The sequence below is a fragment of the Cydia strobilella genome, chromosome Z (genome assembly GCF_947568885.1).
Source record: "Cydia strobilella chromosome Z, ilCydStro3.1, whole genome shotgun sequence".
Lineage (NCBI taxonomy): Eukaryota > Metazoa > Arthropoda > Insecta > Lepidoptera > Tortricidae > Cydia > Cydia strobilella.
The window spans coordinates 50,822,223-50,841,436 of NC_086068.1; the positions used below are offsets into that span (position 1 = coordinate 50,822,223).

General features: G+C 35.9%; 1 protein-coding gene and 1 long non-coding RNA gene across 6 annotated transcripts in view; one reads left to right on the top strand and one right to left on the bottom strand.

The window, feature by feature from the left end:
- Positions 1-19,214, bottom strand: part of LOC134753986 (uncharacterized) — a 174,932-nt gene that overhangs the window by 152,668 nt on the left and 3,050 nt on the right. The gene's annotated exons all lie outside the window — the stretch shown is intronic.
- The window catches only part of LOC134753937 (protein sickie), a 292,384-nt gene that overhangs the window by 103,870 nt on the left and 169,300 nt on the right, over positions 1-19,214 (top strand). For 4 of the 5 annotated variants that reach the window (XM_063689921.1, XM_063689917.1, XM_063689918.1 and 1 more), the window contains exon 2: positions 16,298-16,480. In XM_063689921.1, coding sequence (XP_063545991.1) covers positions 16,298-16,480 — 183 coding nt within the window. Of the gene's footprint in view, positions 1-6,861; positions 6,988-16,297; positions 16,481-19,214 lie in introns of those variants that run through there. The other variant, XM_063689920.1, reaches the window with a different exon arrangement.

Here is a 19,214-nt window from a genome sequence, read left to right on the forward strand (position 1 = left end):
GGAATGTATATATATTTATGCCCTTGACTGTATTTTAAAGGATGATTTAACAGAAATAGTTGTGAATATCAAGTACATAATAGGTAATGTATACAATGTACATACTCATATACATAATTACTACTACTGTACTGCGCTACTGTGATACCTACTATTTAAATATATATGCAAGAGCGGCTTTAGCGAACTTTTTTCTACCAAAAACCCAGACTTAATGTACATAGGTATATGTTTAGTCAGAGTTTGTTACATATATGTAAGTAGATACCTTTTTTACCTGATCATTCTCCCATTTATCGCATCATGTTAAAAAACTGGTCACAAAAACAACTTCGTTTGTGCTTAATTTGTACTTATCTTGCTACCTATTTTAAAATGCCGACGCATATGATAAAAGTAGGTAGATTTTGTGTCACAAGGGAGTAAAATGATATATTTACGGCGTGGGCGTAGGTATATTGAATCCTGAGCGTAGTGAGGACTGTGAGGGATCAACTGTTAATGGTGGAATTAATTTGTGTAAAACACATATACTGCTTTTCACATCACCTATGAGGAAATTATTATGCGTCGTAATATTATTTGTACTAAAAAAATATTATGCACGTAATTGGTTATGAAGAAATTGTAATCGATTATGGCAATAATATGTCCTAGCAGGAAAGAAATAAGTATTTTTTACGTAACTGAGTATAAATGTATGTAACATCGTAAGACACCCTCTTTTTAATACAACGTATGCTTAGTCATGAAATCTGTAAATTTATTGGATTTTATAAGTAAGTTACGTATAATATTATTTCTTACTAACTGTAAGATGATTATTGTTGATCCATTCGGTCGGTAGACTTTTATGTTGTACTTACTTACCACGTATTCTAAATCAGTAATAGCTGTTCGAACTAATCAGTATAAGTCAATCTAACCACTCGTCTAATGTTCTCAGTAAGCACATGACCGGCGGTTGCGGCATCATTATGTACCGATACCGATACAATGTCTGTGTGCATATTGTATAATTTTAATTATGATTGATATCAGCGGCCAGCTTCTCAGACACGCCCTTTCCCAAAAATAGATGTGCTAAAATTATTTATTTCCGTTGAACGAGTTATATAGTTATTACCTTATATTATAAGTCATATGCCTACCTAATCGAATAAGTCTCATAGTGAAATAATTGAATAATTTGAACGTAAGTTGGGTATTTCTGCTTTTTTCTGCAGGTGTCAAAATGTCGATGTCAAACAATCTTGAAATTTTAATATTCGTAATGTGTTTAACTAAATGGCTACTAAAAAACCGGACAAGTGCGAGTCGGACTCGCCCACCGACAGTTTCGTACAAATACAATTTTTAGTATTTGTTGTTATAGCGGCAACAGAAATACAACATCTGTGAAAATTTCAGCTGTCTAGCTATCACGGTTCATGAGAAACAGCCTGGTGACAGACCGACAGACAGTGGAATCCTAGTAATAGGGTCCCGTTTTTACCCTTTGGTTACGGAACCCTAAAGAACAGGCCAAGTGCGAGTCGCAATCGCGCACGAAGAGTTCCATACCATTACGCAAAAAAATCACGTTTGTTGTAGAAGATGTGGCTGATCCTGTCCGTGACCCCTCTGACAAAAGGTAGAATGGCAGGCCTGCGCTCAACCGTGGGGATCTTAATGTGGGACCTCTGGTTGATCCGCGGTATCCTGAGCTCGTTCGCCTGGAGCGCGCGCCTGGCATGCTGGAGCTCCGCGGCCAGATGCTGGTCATCACATATCTTCTGGGCTCTCTGAAACAAAGATTTGCCTACAGTAGCAAGTTGACTGGGATGGTGATGCGATTTGCCATTCAAGTATCTATCAGTATAAGTAGGTTTCCTATACACAGTGCGACCTAGGGTGTTCTCAGGATTTCTTTTTACCAATACATCTAGGAAGGGGAGAGAACAGTATTTTTCCAACTCCATAGTAATATTTTGCTATGGGTGGAATTTAGGTGATCTAAGAAAGTTGAAACACCACTTTTTGGAAGTATAGTAAAAGTTTTGAATGATTCACGGTTAGTTTCACTAGAATTATAAAGACCGGGATATATAGTACGGTGGTTTTTGGTCCAGAAGTCTTCTGGAAATCCATTTTCGCTCATGTCGTCGCAAATATGGACATATTTAGTATCAGTGCATTCAGTGTGATGTCCTGAATACAAATATATGAGATGACAAGCGCGAAAGTGGTGGTGGGGTAGTTGCTGTGACGTAAAAAAGTCGACAGTACTAAGTTTTTTCCTTTTTTTTTTATCATACCATGTGGGGTATCAAATGAAAGGGCTTTGTGGGTAGATCACAAATATATAACATACTGTAACATTTTCACTACTTCATCTAACAAATTATTAGAAAATGTTCAAAAATTTCACAATCCACAGTTGACTTTAAACTGCTCTAAATTGAAAATGACTGAATGGATCATTCCAAAATACATACCAAGTGAATATATTTGTGTTCAAGACATCACACTGAATGCACTGATACCAAATATGTCCATATTTGCGACGACATGAGCGAAAAGTAACCTAAAGTCTGTTTCGCCAAGCCTTTAATAGACCCAAATTGTATACATACCTACACCTGTTGAATGAATATTCTCACACCTTGTCTTATCCTACCGATGGAACCTGTAAAAGATTCAGGATCACAAACAGTATTTGGTTCCAAGTTGTCTTTCCTGTGTTGCCCATAATGTTGAAATAGGCTAAAATAATATCGGAAGCGATTTTGGCTGAATTAGTTAAGTTACTGCTAGGAATTAGACTATATGGTACTTATGTTTTAGGATCTGAAGTCGCCAGTTTTGTTTTTCTGTGTAGGTATTCGATCCAGAAAGGTACTCCATGGTAAACTACGGTACGATGTTCTTACTACCTATAATCGTCTCTATTCTAGCCTTTGCCCTGGTATAATCGTTGTTTATTTCGTGCAACTCGCATTGGCGCCTATCTCGGTGCCACATAAATCCTTTTACGGTAGCCGCGTTATCTTCAACTCTTTTAACGGATGTTTTGTTTCACATTGTGCTTTAAATGGCCGTGTTTTATGATTATGTCACACAAGTTCGTTGCTCCAGCGCACCTTCCGCGTGGCTATTTATACGCGGTGTGTCGAACTTTTGACAAGCGTGTAAATAAATATCCGAGTCGGATGTTGAGGAGCGCGCGCGCAGCCGCCCCGCCGCGGCCCACTTAGCCACTGTAACACTAACACCATCAACCTATATTGCACAACATTTACAACCAATACATCGCCCTTTTCATTAATCTAATACCGATTTCCTGCATAAAGATGCTTGGTAGTAATGATTTTAACTAATTTGAAACATTGAACTACATACCTATAAAACCGAAGATTGTATGAAATGAACAACACTTGCGATTCGTTTTATACACTAACATGAAGGATCAGTTGATTTAAACATTTTCGATTGTTAAATATGGTAGGATATGAATGTTTATTTACCTAAAATCAGTCATGAGGGCAATTTCGTTTATAAAGAGATTTAAAAGCTGATATGAATATAGGTTTAGGTTTGAAAAAAGATGTTCTTACCTAAGTATTAGAATAACGCACATGTCACTTGTTTAAATGGAAACTTAGGACAAAATATTATAAGGTTCGTATGTATTGACCTCGGGCCCTTACATGCATAAAGACAAAAGTATTAGTAAGCCCTCCCACTGAACCGTTCTTAGTCATTGTCTCAAGTTAGCCGTATTGGTACTATATATTTCATCTCAATATAATCGTTCAATAGCGCCTACACCTCAACGTCTATGTGTAACTTTGTTATGTAGATACATCGATACGGTACAGCTCGGTGCAACAATGTTGTTCTTTATAAACCCTGCAACGGAACGTTTAAAGAAATAATGAATCACATTTATAAGCTGAACCAAAATAAATAATCTCAAGAGCAATTAAAAGGGGAACTTTGCAATAAAAAATCATAGCTTATGCGTATATAATATAGGCAGAGGCACACTTGGCTTGGCTTCCGTCGATGCAAAAAACTATTCATACTGTTTTGAATTTGTTGGCAATCTAATCCTGAAAATGTACCGTAAATTAGAAAGTAAAAGTGAGACAATACTATTTGTTTTCATGTTTTTTCTTATTTACTACATATAATATTGTACAAACAGGACAAACATTAAAGAATAACTTGTTTTGATTATTTTGTCGATGTTACAAGTATCTCCATTTTCATGTAGAGAGGTTTAATGATTTGAAGATACAGCCTATTTATGAATATACACCGTGTCCAATAAGTCCGAATACACATCTTTTTACCTTGGCTCTAAAGACATACGGATTACAGGCCATCAAATTCTTATTTTAATATCGGTACACAGCATTTTATGGGTGGATCTTGGATGCCATGCTTAAAAAACGCAAAGTACTACATGGCATTTCCGAAGCGACCAAGAAAAAGAGAGTGCAAAGATCTAACATTATACTTGGCACGCAGGTTTAGTTTTTTCTAACGAAAAACTGTTTGTGTTAGAACAGCCTCGTGATGACCAAAATGATCAATTGTGGGCACCACGGATAGAAGACATTCCGAACAACCAGAAAAATGTTCTTAGGTTCCAGAGCTCACCATCGCTCATGGTGTGGGGTGCAGTAGGTATGTAAGAGGGGTAAACTACCTTTAGTATTTATAGATAAAGGCGTTAAAATTAACGCACTTTATTATAAAACCGAGGTTTTGGAGAGGATTGTTGCCCCAAATTTAAAATGTATGTTTGGGAATGAATATTATGTGTTCCAACAAGACGGAGCTCCTTCACATACGGAAAATGCTGTTCAAGCTTGGTGTCAGGCTAACTTGGCAGATTTTTTGCCGAAACATGAATGGCCACCCAGTTCTCCAGACTTCAACGTATTAGATTATTTTGTATGGTCGTACATGCTTTCGAAACTACATGATTATCAAATCATAAACCTGGATCATTCCAAGAAGATTATCGAGCGTATTTGGGACAAAATGTCAATGGAAATAGTGCGTGCTGCGTGTGATTTATTCGAGAAGCGTTTGAGGCTGGTAAAAAGTTGAAGGTGGAGTTATTCCAAAACATTTGCTGTAAATATATTATATAAGTGTGCCATTAATGAAATATAATTTTTATTGTACTAACTATTCGTACATTTATTTTATTCAATATACGTACTGTATTCGGACTTATTGGACACGGTCTATATATGTATTTGATATTTACCAGTCGCTTTTCTGTGAAGGAAAACATCGTGAGGAAACCGGACTAATTCTAACAAGGCCTAGTTTCCCCTCTGGGTTGGAGGGTCAGATGGCAGTCTCTTTCGTAAAAACTAGTGCCTACACCAATTCTTGGGATTAGTTGCCAAGCGGACCCCAGGCTTCCATGAGCCGTGGCAAAATGCCGGCACAACGCGAGGAAGATGATGACAGCCTATTTATGAAGTACAATCACAATCAAAAATATTTGTAGGTACAGGATGCTCATTATCGGACTAAGTGCTTGATTGCCACCGACGTGGTATAAAAAAAAGTACGCACTTTCAGAATCATCTTCAAATAATGGTTAGCAAATTTCTAATGTTAATATATCTGCTGATACTTATTTTATATTATTGATTCAAAAAATTTACACAGCATTACAGCGAACTTATTTTCACTAACACAGAATACACACGCACACACATTAAATGTACCTAACAATATTGGTGTTAGCTATAGCTTTAGTTTTAGTTTTTAAGTTTAGGAAATAAGAATTGTTTGCGATGCCCTCACAGGGTTCATGTTTGAAGCATCTATTGTAAACATTATCATCTGTATAACAACATGAGTGCAATAAATTACTTGATTACTTGACTTGATTACTTATACACTGAGAAATTTATACTAGAAAGTATTTATACAAACTAGGTACATGATACAGTCTAGAAAGGACACCTTGATCCTTGTTTCGTGCAAATAAAGCACTTTATGCTTTGATATATCTGACGGTGACTGAAAATCGTACAAAGCCAAAGAGCTCTCGAATTTATTGGTAAAGCCACGACGTCATTTTAAAGATCATACGTTTTATGAACCGGCAATGCGTGTATCAAAATTGGGTTGAAAACTCTGTCGGTATTAACATATTACTCACTCTTCTAATAGTACTGAGAGAGCCTGGTCTATTTTTGGTTTTCAATTACTGGCTCAGATTTGACTGGTGCCCATACTAGCTTTACATTTATATGTCTGATATAACTGCAAATATTACTGTACATGATACAAAAATACAGTTGTTCTAGTTTGAACAAATACTAAGGTTCCTTGGTTTAGTCCAGTCTCGCCAGGGCCGCGTGGGATGTGGCGCCGATCGCTAGAGTAAATATTCCTGGAAGAGTTTATTTCACTACACACGCATCCATTCCTTCATGAACCGTGACACACGTTCCGAATACTTACGTGTCACCCGTGTATCTATTTACTAAAGGATCGTGGCGGCTCATGCGAAGCTGGTTCGTCTGACGCATTATGTCAACGCATCTCCAAACCGACCGAGCTGAGGAAGAAAAATACGGGCGGATTATTCTAATATATGAGGGCGAATGTTTTGTTGATACACGTAATCTAACTTAGCTATTAATAAAACTATATTAGGTCTAATTTAACTGGATTAAATCAATATCTTAATTAGAGATAAACGTCATTATTCATATGAACTAAGAATAATAATAATTTTGATAGGTTAAATCAACACTTGATGCCCAGAAATAATATTACTAACAGCTTCGCTTTAACAGTTTACAAAAAACGAATTTATTGCCTAAATAGCAATGGAATCTATAATTATAATTAAGAGTGAGTTGGTGGAACTGTAGCAGCATGATACCCACGTGTATAAGAGCGCCCCGCTCTATCCAAGGCTCTACCGATGACGTCACCAGGCAAACGCGTTCTATTGTTCAGGTAACATGCTCCTTTCACTTTAATTTTGAATATTTATGTATCGGCTAGAATAATTTATTACTTCATTAATATCGTCATACTTACCAACGAAGTGTACAAAATCTTATATTCTTTTATAGGAAAAAACCAAGCTCTACTATTGCATACCCTACGTTATTTTTTGTAAATATGTATAGTATATAAAATCAAAAATATAGCTAAGATTAAATATAATGTACCTACAATTTTCATGGCAACGTTATATTTTCAAATCCCTATATATCAGGATAAGTTAAGAACTCCTCTCAATGATGTCTCAATTGTTTGTCACTTCATATTAAAATCAAAAATATAGCTAAGATTAAATACCTATATAATGTACAATTTTTATGGCAACGTTATATTTTCAAATCCCTATATACCAAGATATCTTAAGAATTCTTTTTAATTGTTTGTCACTTCATATTGATTTCCCATACAAATTGTGATAATTTTTTGGATTGTATTTATAAACATTGCTTTAAAATTGATTCAACGTCCGACAGTTATCTACACACCGATTAGAGTCAAGACATGCCAATTCTGAGACGCAATTGAATTGTTAGCCCCAGGTCCCCTGCGCAGGCGCAGGCGCTCCTAGCGCAGCGCAGCTTGGTGTTCCAATGCTTAGCAACTACAGGCGAGCGGCCAATTCAGACACGCCCAAATTTGAGAGAGTATCAATTGCGCAGGTTTTCTGTTCTAAAAAACTGTTGTGTAGGTCCAAAATGTATAAGATTTACATATTTCTAAAAAGTGGCGTACAGATTTATCCGGATAAGCCCATTTATATACATAGTACATCTCGAGGGCACAATGGGCTGGTGGCCGGTTGTACGAAACCGCCTGTAATATGCAGTACAAAAATACTTGTGTTGTGCCGCACAGTGCCGCACGCTGGTGGGATCCCGTCTTGATGTAGTTTCGTAATTATTTGCCACCTTTAGTTACATGTACTTAGTTACATAAGTACTCGCATACAATTCACCTAAGCTTATCATGGGGTTTTTTTTCAAAAAGGTTGCAAAATCCAGCTGTATAGGATTTTAGAGTCGGGCCAAGTTTGCAATGGCACTGTCAAAGTCAGTGTAGAGTGAGCATACTCAGCATAGACGGACTCTTGAGACGCGGTTCTAATTGGTTGTCTTGAGGCGGGAACTTGGTAACCAATGGCAACAGCAGCCCTGGAACTAGCCGGCGACCCGAGTCCCGCCCAGCGTTATTAAAAGCCAAGCGACCTCATTCTACTTCCGCACTTAACGCTTTCAGGTTGCTACCTAGCACAAGAGTTTGATGGAAATCTACCTATATTTACTAATAATTTGCTTCGCCACTGATTTTAGCCATTCGGATTTTAAAATAATGTAAACAATAAAACTACGGGTACAAACTTTAATATTTATACGACTAGAATCATACTATTGGTAGAACGATGTAGTCAGTCAGATAGCTTTTTGTTTTAAGATCCAAATGAAACGGACTATGAGATTCTGAATACTCCTCGTTACGAAGAAACTATAGGTATCTGCCTAAGTCGTGAGCGTGACATGTCAATCAAATCTAACAGATCATTTATAAAGGCATCAAATCTTTCGACATTGCACAATATCTTGCTGCAATTGCATATAAAAATAATTTTTAATTTTACAGAAAGACGAGTATTATTTTATTTTAAAGATTGCAAACAAACAGAAAAACTACATTGCGAACTAATCAGCTACAAAATTGAGTATATAGTAAGCAGCTACGTATTGATGCTCCGCTTTACATTTTATCAATGCTCACAGAGCTTTACGAAAAAGAATAGTTACCACAAAAACTTGTTGAAAAATCAAACACTGTCCTAACGTTGTCTTATAGGCCACTACCGTCTACCATCAAATCCTCCAACCCATAAGGGAAACTAAGTCTTATTGGGATAGGTAGGGTTTTTCACAATGTTTTTATTCACCGAAAAGCAGCGGTATATCTAATGATAGGTGATCGAAATAAGCTGCGAAAACTCATTGTTTTCGTGATCGCCGGTTTAAAAGTCGCACGCCCCATGCATCCTTATATTACCAAAGCTTCAGTTAAATAAAAATATCTGTTTGAAATTATTAATCATTGTTTTTCGTGCAAAACAGCGACGTCCGGGGAATTATACTTAATCGGAGATCAGAGATCACAGCAACACTTACTCGCCTGAGACGACTGCGGTATGTGATGGGACTGTGTTGTTGATGCACCTGTCAAATCATCAAATTAAACATTTACGTTATGTGTACGTAGTGCAAGTTGCGCAGTTTCCAAAGAATTCAAAACCAATCTACAGCCACAAAGCTCCTTGGCCTCCTTGTATACTTTTAATTTTGTTTTCATGCATTGTTTTCTTTTTTACTGAATAATAAGATTCGAATAAAATTAGTAGGTACGTTAACCCGGTGTCTAGATTGCATTAATTTTTTATTGGTATACTACTTGTTTATCGTATTTTGTTTAAATATTATTGACTTGATATTTTCTTTTCTACCTCTGTTTTCCTTGTATATCAGGTCCGTTGTACCTAAGTCCACGGGTGAGCTCAGCTGCACTGGCATTTGCCAATAAAGCTGCACGAGGGTAAATGCCTTTAGCGCTCGTTGCTTCGTGCATATAGTATGCATTAACACGCAATACATACGTGCACGAGTATGTTACTATGTATATTACCCACTCTGTGCAGTCCATACATTGAGTCAATTGATGAGAGAACAAATTTGAGATGAGTCTAGGAAACGAAGAAGTTTACCTATTAATACATAAACATGAGTATGACTATGCATCACTAACAACACAATTTTTTCATTACATTTCTCAGATATGTCTGCTTATATGCATTTTTGAACACCGCTACCTAGTCTTAAGCAATTTTGCTAAAAAGTCTTGTGTATAATATAATAAGCCTTTTATTTCTAGGATATACTTAGATAATCTAACTGGTTATTAAATTACTGTCCTAAGATTGGTTAGTTCTCAGTAGCGGATATAATGAATTCTACGTACAGTGAGACGGAGCGATAAAAACATGTCAGACCACTAGATTTATGACAATTGAAAGCTATTCGAGAGCTATTTGAATAAACTCGCTTGTAATAGTCGTCGAAACCGTGACGATTGAGATGGAGTGACTAAACTAATCTATCTAGGTATATCTCCTTAGGTAGAAAAAATCTTGTTCCAATGGATCATGTCATGATTATTCTATTAAAGTGTTCGATTGCTCTGATAAGATCTTTGAATATAGATTTATGATAATGAGTACAGTGTTGATACTTGGGGGTGTTTGAATTGATGAAACACCTTAATAATTAAAACAGCATGTGTGTTATTATGACACATCTAAGAATAATAAATCCATATAGTGTTAGGTAGCTTTTTAATCAAGGCAATTATTAAAATATACATTTATTTAATTAAGGTAATTATTATCTCCTGTTTCAAGACCGTCACTAAAACAATCATTCCCATTTCAAGTTTCAACCTCCTATTCCAACCTCTTTAATTTTCAGAAACGTTGAAATCGCTTTTCTTGTTTTCTAATATTATATTGTATGTTTATGGTTTCTACGAATGATCAAGTTGCTCACTAAAAATATACTTATTCGTACCCGACAAGATTTTAACTCGTTTTCAATTCGATTAAATTCAATTCTTTATTTCGAATCATTTTGATCCATATAGTGTTAGTAAGTACAACAAACTTAAAATTAATTAAGGTTAGTGACATACAATCATTCATCAATCATTTTAACTACCCTAAAGGGCCCACTGACTATCAGCTCGTCGGACGATATCGGCCTGTCAGCTAAAATTAAAAATTGACAGTTCCCAACAACTGACAGGCCGATATCGTCCGTCGGGCTGATAGTCAGTGGGCCCCTTAAGGAGAAGAATTTACAAAAAAGCTGAAATAAATTTTCTTGTATTTTAATAAAAATATTTTTTTTAAGTTTCAAGTTCCTAGTTTAAACAAAACTAGTACTACATATAAACTTTCATCCACTTATTAAAAATAATTCTTAAATCCTGATTCGATGATCCTGTGTTCGAATCCCGGTATGGGCATTTATTTGTGTGCTGGACACAAATCTTTGTTCCTGAGTCATGGGTATTTTTTATGTATTTATCTACATAGTTAGTAAATGCTTTGTTTAGTTTGGGGCTAGGTTGATCTGTGTAAGATGACCCATAATAATAATTTATTTATTTTAAATTTGGAAAATTTGAGGTCTTGTATTTTTTTATCAGTTACATACCTATATTTAGTTTTTAAGTGTTTAATTTATTGGGACAAATTGCTCATTTTCTATTTATTGCACTGGATTTTGTTACAAAATTCAACATGTGGCATCATCCTTATTGTATATCTTCATACCATTCATAACATCTGCATATTCATGTGTCGGCTTATAATTAGCAGCCAGTAATCGAAAAGTCGTTAGGAGCCATCAAAGTGGTATTTCAAATCCATTATGTGAACGTGATGTGAACCGTATCAGTATTATTCAGTATTGGTCCTGAGCGCAGCGGAGAAGGCCGGTCGGCGACGGAGTGTCGCGCCGCACGCGCGCGCCCGCCACTTGTCCCCATTCTTCGGCAAATTGACTCGAATATGACTTAATCCTTTTAAGAATTCAATGCAAAACAATTAAGATGAAGCACCGATTTTGTTTTTTTGTTTTTAATACTACAGTTTACCTACTGAAACCAACAATTCCATTATGGTTATTTCCATTACAGAAATTAAATTGTGTTAATTTAATTAAACAGGGTACTTCGTTACCAAATTTGCAATAGTGATAAGCATATTTAAAGTAACAAGTAACCCAAAAAACTCACAGGAAAATCAAGATGAGCTTTTACGATGTTCTGCGTGAGTCAGGGCTCCGAGAATCTGCGTGACATTGAAATAAGAGTGCATCACTCTTTGCTTTGTCGGTCAGTTATCACTCATGCCTGGCAATTCCTGTAAATAATTTCGTGTTCAAGAAAAAATCGTTAAACATTCTACCTTCAATTTGAACGCAATGATTGCGGACATTTCGGATAGCCATCAAAATTTAAATATTAGTGACTCGTGACTCACGAACCTCATAGAAATATGAGTGGACACAGGCATATGTTTAACAACTTATTTCTATTTCAATGAGTAGTCTAATAAGGTAATTTTAGTCCTCATTAGCGGAATGAAATATTTTCTTAGAGGAAAATTCTTGCGGATATGGTGCAGTAAACATGATGCCTTCAGAGTTGTGCAACGCCTGACACATCTCCGTAAAAGCAAGTTATCTTCGTGAGATGTTTCTGAAGGTTACATGAGATGTCCTTTATCATACGGAGCCTTATTAAGGAGCTTAATTTTAACAGACTTCAAAAATTTCAAGATTTTTTAAATGTTTGTTTACCGATTTTTCGAAGACGGCGGGACCGATTGAACCGAACTGGAAAATTCTTTTTTTTTGTTGTTTCAAAGGCTAGGTACTCGTACTTTACACTTAGATGAAGGTCAGTATTTGATAATGAGTTCCTGGAATTATAAAGAAAACTTTAAATTTTTGCCCAAATTTTGGCGTGTTCAAGCTTTACAGTCCTTTATGTATTTTTACAGTACGTAAAGCATCTTTTTGGTGAAGAGGAACGGCTAATGAGCACAATAAAATCGTAGCATTTAAAGTGTTTGATAAAATTGGTTCTTCCTCCTCCGTTCTTTTTTGTTAAAGATTATTTTAATCCGGATTCAAGTGTTTGCTTGTATGTAGTTTATTTAAGTCTAGAATTTACTAAGTATAACTTCATTGAATTTGTTGTGTAGTGTTAGAAATCTTCTTTGCTCGTATGATTCGCCGATAGTTTTAGCACGCTTGTATAAAAATAATGTCCTCCTCGCCGTGTCCGACGACGGCGACTTCAACCGTTTTTAATGGGAAACATGGAACGCTCTAATGTGGCTTGCGAAGCCAAACTTGGTTTTGAAGATGCGATTGCATGGTACGCAATGGAGCTGGCCGGCTGAATTGTAGGTGTAGGTGTACGAAGGCTTCGGGCGCGTCTTACGGAGATGGCGCTTAGCATCCAAGTCTTCTAAGCGCTGCTGCTCGTATTGGTATAAAATACTATTTTAATTAAAAGCATAAATTAATAGCCCTTTTAATTTGTTTTTAACGTGGCGATTATCATATAACTGCATATTTAAGTGTAATTCGATTTGATGTGTTATGTGTTTCGTTACGTAACTTCCTCAAGGTTATTTTTCTTGCACTTTATCAGATGGAAACAATTTTTAAACGTGTAACCCAAATTAAAAGATTTATGAATTTGTTAGTAGGTATAGCAAACTGATGCATTCGAAGCAAAATAACCAATTGCTTACTTGCTTACACTTAAGAGCCCGTTATCGATTTTAGTCACAAAAAAGCAAAATTGAAAGATTTAGTCGGTGAAATTGTACACCTTTTGTTAAGTAATAGAAATAACAAGTACTGGTTTCTATTAGCACGTCTTCTCATCTTGCCGTTTTACAGATATTTTTTTTGAAAACAGACATACTAAATTAGTAATGTTTTTTTTTCTGATGGACGTTTAGGTATACGCGCATAAAGCACTGATTTTGTCGGTCTTATTTGTAAATTTCGTAAAGTTTGGACGGCTAAAAATGGTAATTTTGTATTACACATATCCTGTACTCCACCTTTTACAGACTACATTTTTATTAAGCTTAGAATAAATTTTTCCACTTTTAAATTTATTCTAAGCTTAATAGCATCGATGGCAGACGTTTCTGCTTGTTAAAAATTAATTTACATTTTGATTATTATGACTAAAGTAAATAGTGTAAATGACGAAATCAATTTTCTTCAGAAATTACTTCAAAACAAGTGACAATTTCTGTGAAAATCTACTTTAATTTTGATACATAAACAATCTACAACATTTGCTGAAACTGTTCTTATACATTTTGTATAATCTACCTGAATCTGAATCTGAATTTTTTTTAACTGCCCCTCTTCATGTATCACCGGTGACGCACGCTCGCGGCCTCATTATTAAAAGGCAAGATGAAAAGACGTGCTAATAGAAACCAATACTTGTTATTTAGATATTACGTAATAAAAGGTGTACAATTTCACCGACTAAATCTATCAATTTAAAATCGTTAACGGGCTCTCATCTTATTGCTGAAATTAAATATTTATTAAAAGTAAATTTGAAATTGCTTGTATGTAAAAGGCCCATTTGAATAAAGAATATTTTGACTTGACTTTGAGTATTGAAATGACAAGTGTCAGGTGCATGTCTCCTATTAACAGTATAAAAGGGCCACTTGCGCATTCCAGGGTCAGCCAACTAACTCTTGAGTTAACCGTTTATACTGTACTGTAAACTCAGGGTACATTGTGCAACGTGGGGGTAAGTGTAATCCTGCCTGCGGCTGTCGTGCATCTAAAGACCTCATTTGCAAAATTCTTACCCCCGGAGTTACACAATGTTGTACACTTGCGAAGAAAAAACTAAATTTTAAGCGATATCATTCTTAAATGCATTGACATTTCAAACATTCGTCCGCCATTTTGAATTTTTTTGCAGTTTAGGCATCGAAGGCACAAACGCATCGGCATTCAGCCACAATTGAAAATTGTGTAATAATATTTTAAACGGCTAGAGTTTTGATAGCATACGCAGTGCAAGTGTTGTTTATACGTCATAGTTTCATAGAAGTTTGACGTTTAAAATAACACTTGCACTGCGTGTGCTATCAAAATCGTTGTAGAGTTGTCTTGGTGTAACTCTATTAAATTAATCAAATTAAATATTTTTAAACAGACAAAAATATTAAATTATAAACGTCAGTATTTTATGAGTAAAACTCATTTATACCTAGTTAATTCTTATGATTAAGTAACATAATTTAAAAAAAGCTATAACTCACGAGTGAGTTATAGCTTTTTTTTCACAATCCATAACTCACGCGGGAACAATATAGGCCTTTGTCCTTCAGTACACCTGCATGAAATATAGTTATTTGGGGTGCAAAGTTGTATTTTACCCGCGAGTGTGGAATTGAAACACGAGAAGTAAAATACATTTGCACCCGTGTGTAACACAAAACTTTTCACCTCACTATAGCGAGGAAAGTACAACATTCACAGGCGAACGATCATCTTCATCACTGAAATTACTAATTTTTTTACGATATTATAACAAAAACTCTGGAAATTCTGTACTTTACGTGTTTTTAAGTAAAAAATTTGTTGACAATGTTGACATTTCTGACGTATGAAATGTCAATGATGCTTTTTGAAATTGCATCAACTCAACTTGTGCGTTCAGAATTATATTTAACATCATTATTAAAAAACAAACGTTTCTTATGGAACTTTAAGTTTTATGACAAAATCAAATTTGGTATTTTTTTATTAGATTATCAAACCATAATTAATATCGAACGAACCATTATTATGAGCGTTTTACGTTTTGTTATCTGTCAAGCTACTTTTATGTGCTCTATCCAAGGTCAAATTACTTTCCCCACTAATGGATAAAATGCGTTTTTCCCCGCTTGTTTTAAAGGATAAAAGATAACTTTCCGAGCTAGTGAGGGGAAAAGATCTTTTTCGAGCGTGTGATGAAAAAAACGTTTAACTACGAGTTACTTGGCTGGCACACGCAAAGGGCCCTTACTGTGATGATAGGGTTATCTAAAAAAATTGTACTATTAGCGACGATGTACACAAGTATTTACTAATATCTTCAAATCGAAGACAATACCAAAGATAGATATAACTCCGTAATAGATGGATACAGTCTAAGGAAAAAACGTGCCTCGAAAATCAAGAAAATTTGATTCTCGTTCAGAGGGCGCTACTAGCTTTGGCCTACAGTCGTATAGATGGCGTTGACGGTTTCGTTTGTTATTTAACAATTTTAACGCATATCAGTGAAAGAACATGGGTCATAATCATAAAAATAATTAATGCAAATAAAAAAATCATTTATCCATATTTAAATACATTATATCGTATTTTTATAAATATTTATTTTCAGTTTTAAAGTGTGTCAACAGATGGCAGTGAATTTACTGGAGTTACAAAATTTACTATGACAGTACCGCTCTAGTATAAGTTACTCTATGACAATACTAAATGCCTTTACCAGGCTTCGCACTCGGGACCTCCAGCGATGTATTAGGCAGCGTCTCCGACTACGCTATAAAGGCAGTTTTATATACCTATAGGTAGAAGCATTTTACTAATGTTAGTATGATTGTTTTCAGATCTACACCGACTGGGCGAACCATTACCTGGAGCGAGCACGGTCGCGGCGCCGCGCGGGCGCCGCCGGCGGCGGGCTTGCGCGCGACTGCGCCGACGGCCTGCTGCTGGCGGACGTGCTGGAGGGCGTCACCGGCCTGAAGGTACCGCGCGCGCACCGTAAGCCGAGGAACCCGCAACAAATGGTAAGTCTTTCGGATCTTTCGAGCTGTGACTTAATTGGGTGGTGGCAAGTGATCTTTTGGTTCTCTTGACAGTACGCGCCTTACTAAAGTCAAAAGCTTACTTACTTACTTTAAAGTCGCTAGCCCATGTTGCATCGTCGCGCTGTTATTTTAAATAGGTGCAATGCGTATGTTGTGCACCATCACTTCAGCCGGTTGAATCGTACAATACTCTCATAAAACAATAATATTTTTGTAAGTAATTATAGAAATAGAACTCATGGTTGTACAGTCGTGATCAGATATATCGGAGCGGCCGAGGTGCTCAAAAATATCTGAACACGCACTCTAGCGCCTTGTTAATAGAGGCGCGTCCAGATATTTGTGAGCACCTCGGGCGCTCCGATATATCTGATGGCGACTGTACAACCATGAGTTCTATTTCTGTAACAATTGAAATATATCTAGTACCTATGAAAATCCGAGCCTACGAAAGTTCTTATCATATTCATATTCGTATATTCATAATAATTAATATTACATGTCGTTTTCCATTATTACCTCTATTTGTTCCCTCAAGCTTGGTCATTGCTTTTTGTGTCCTACGTACCACACGTCGCACGCGTAGCCATATTTCATGTCAATGGAATACTTGGAATAGGTAATTATTTACTGGTCCCTCAGAATCAGATCATAGTTATACCTACATATATCATCATCTTCATATCGTTGACCCGGCTTTTTGCCACAGCTCATTGGGGCATGGGGTCCACTTTGGCAACTGACAATAGAAGGTACTTATTTCCCTGATTTCTGTCGGCTCGAAACTTTCTATTGTGACCGTTGTTGGTATACCTACTTGTGGTTCGTGAAATTAAATGAAATCCTAATTAACACTCACAAATAGTTATTTGTTATACAAGGGTGCAAAGTTGTATTTTACCCGCGAGTGTTTTAACACACGAGAAGTAAAATACATTTGCACCCGTAACACAAAACTTTTCACCTCACTATAGCGAGGAAAGTGCAACATCCACAGGCGTTAGACATATTCATCACTGGAATCACTCATTTTTTTACGATATTATAACAAAAAACTGGAAATTCTGTATTTTTACGTGAGAAGTTTTTAAGTAAAAGTTTTGTTGACAATGTTGACATTTCTGACGTATGAAATGTCAATGATGCGTTTTGAAATTGCATCGACTTAACTTGTGCTTTCAGAATTATATTTATCATCATTATTAAAAAACAAACGTTTCTTATTTAATTTTAAGGTTTATGACATTATGACTTAAAATCATTAAATAAAGCTAAATCTGGTATTTTTTATTAGATTCTCAAACCATTTATTTAGTGATAATTAATATCGAAAGAAACATTATTATGAGCGTTTTACGTTTTGTTATGTCAAGCTACTTAAACACGCTCCATCCAAGGTCAATTTACTTTCCCCACTAGTGGATAAAATGCGTTTTTACCCGCTTGTTTTAAAGGATAAAAGACAACTTTCCGAGCTAGTGAGGGGAAAATTTAATTAACAGTATAACGTCAGGAACGCATGACCCTTAATTTTGTGCGATTGAAAATATCTCTTCAAACTGTAATACCTACTTATTAGAGGCAGGTACACATAAAAAGTATACCTACTCGTATTACTCGTAATTACAGTACAAGAAAATTACTTTAAATTGTTGGCACTTAAGTCCTAGGACGATCATATTTATTTATTGACGTCGTAAAATAATACTTGCAGTGTCGCGCGTATACACAAATACAATTCTGAGAACTTAATGTTGCAAACAAACGTAGACTGGAGTTGATAAGTAGGTACCCCTACTTGAGATTGTAAGCACAACTTCATTCATAAACACCAGTAGGTATTTTAATTCTAGAGAATAGTGACCTGACGCTTACCCTAAATCTCATTTTATAATATTTATCTATCGGGTGTTCAGTAATGATTTTATTAGTAATTTTTAATGATCACTGGCTAATTCGCGTAAGTACCTTATTTTCTTTGTTTCTAGGCGGATCAGGGAGCCTAACTAAGACGACAATCGTAAATAATGTATGGAAATAGTTTCGTGACTTTTCGTAGCATCTGTCGTCCTGATACAATTTTTATTTTCGTTTGTCGTTTGAGTACGAATGCCATCTTAGCCTCCAGATTAAGCAAACTTTATCTCGAGTATAATTATTATGTAACACACATCAATCCCAACTTCCTAGTAAAACGTATATTGGATAATAAATAAACATAAAAACATATGAACAAGTTTGGGAACAAATCAAATTATTTTATTAAATATTTTGATTTGTGTTTTTTAAGTAGTCACACTACTATATATAAATTAAAAACTGTAATAGATGTCATATATTAAAGAAAAAGTGACGAAGCCCTCCAGTGGTGAAGGCCGGACCCGGCCATCACCACTGACATCTATTACAGTTTTTATAAAAACATATATTAACACTCCCATAGGAATACTATTAATCTCATAGACGTCAAAACAAAACACCTTCAAATATCCGGTGCATTGTTTATTATTGAACAGGGGCAAAAATGAAAGCGGCGCACGAGTATTTCGTTCGCCCGAAATAGCTATCGGCTTATAAATCAATGGGGCAGGTACACACGGCTGCCGTACATGGCTGGGTAATGGGTAAAATACGATAGCCCACAAACCCGAATCAGGCCAGTGGCCAGTGTGTAGTGCGCTTCGCGTTATTTGCGGTTAGCGTGTGGTGGAGG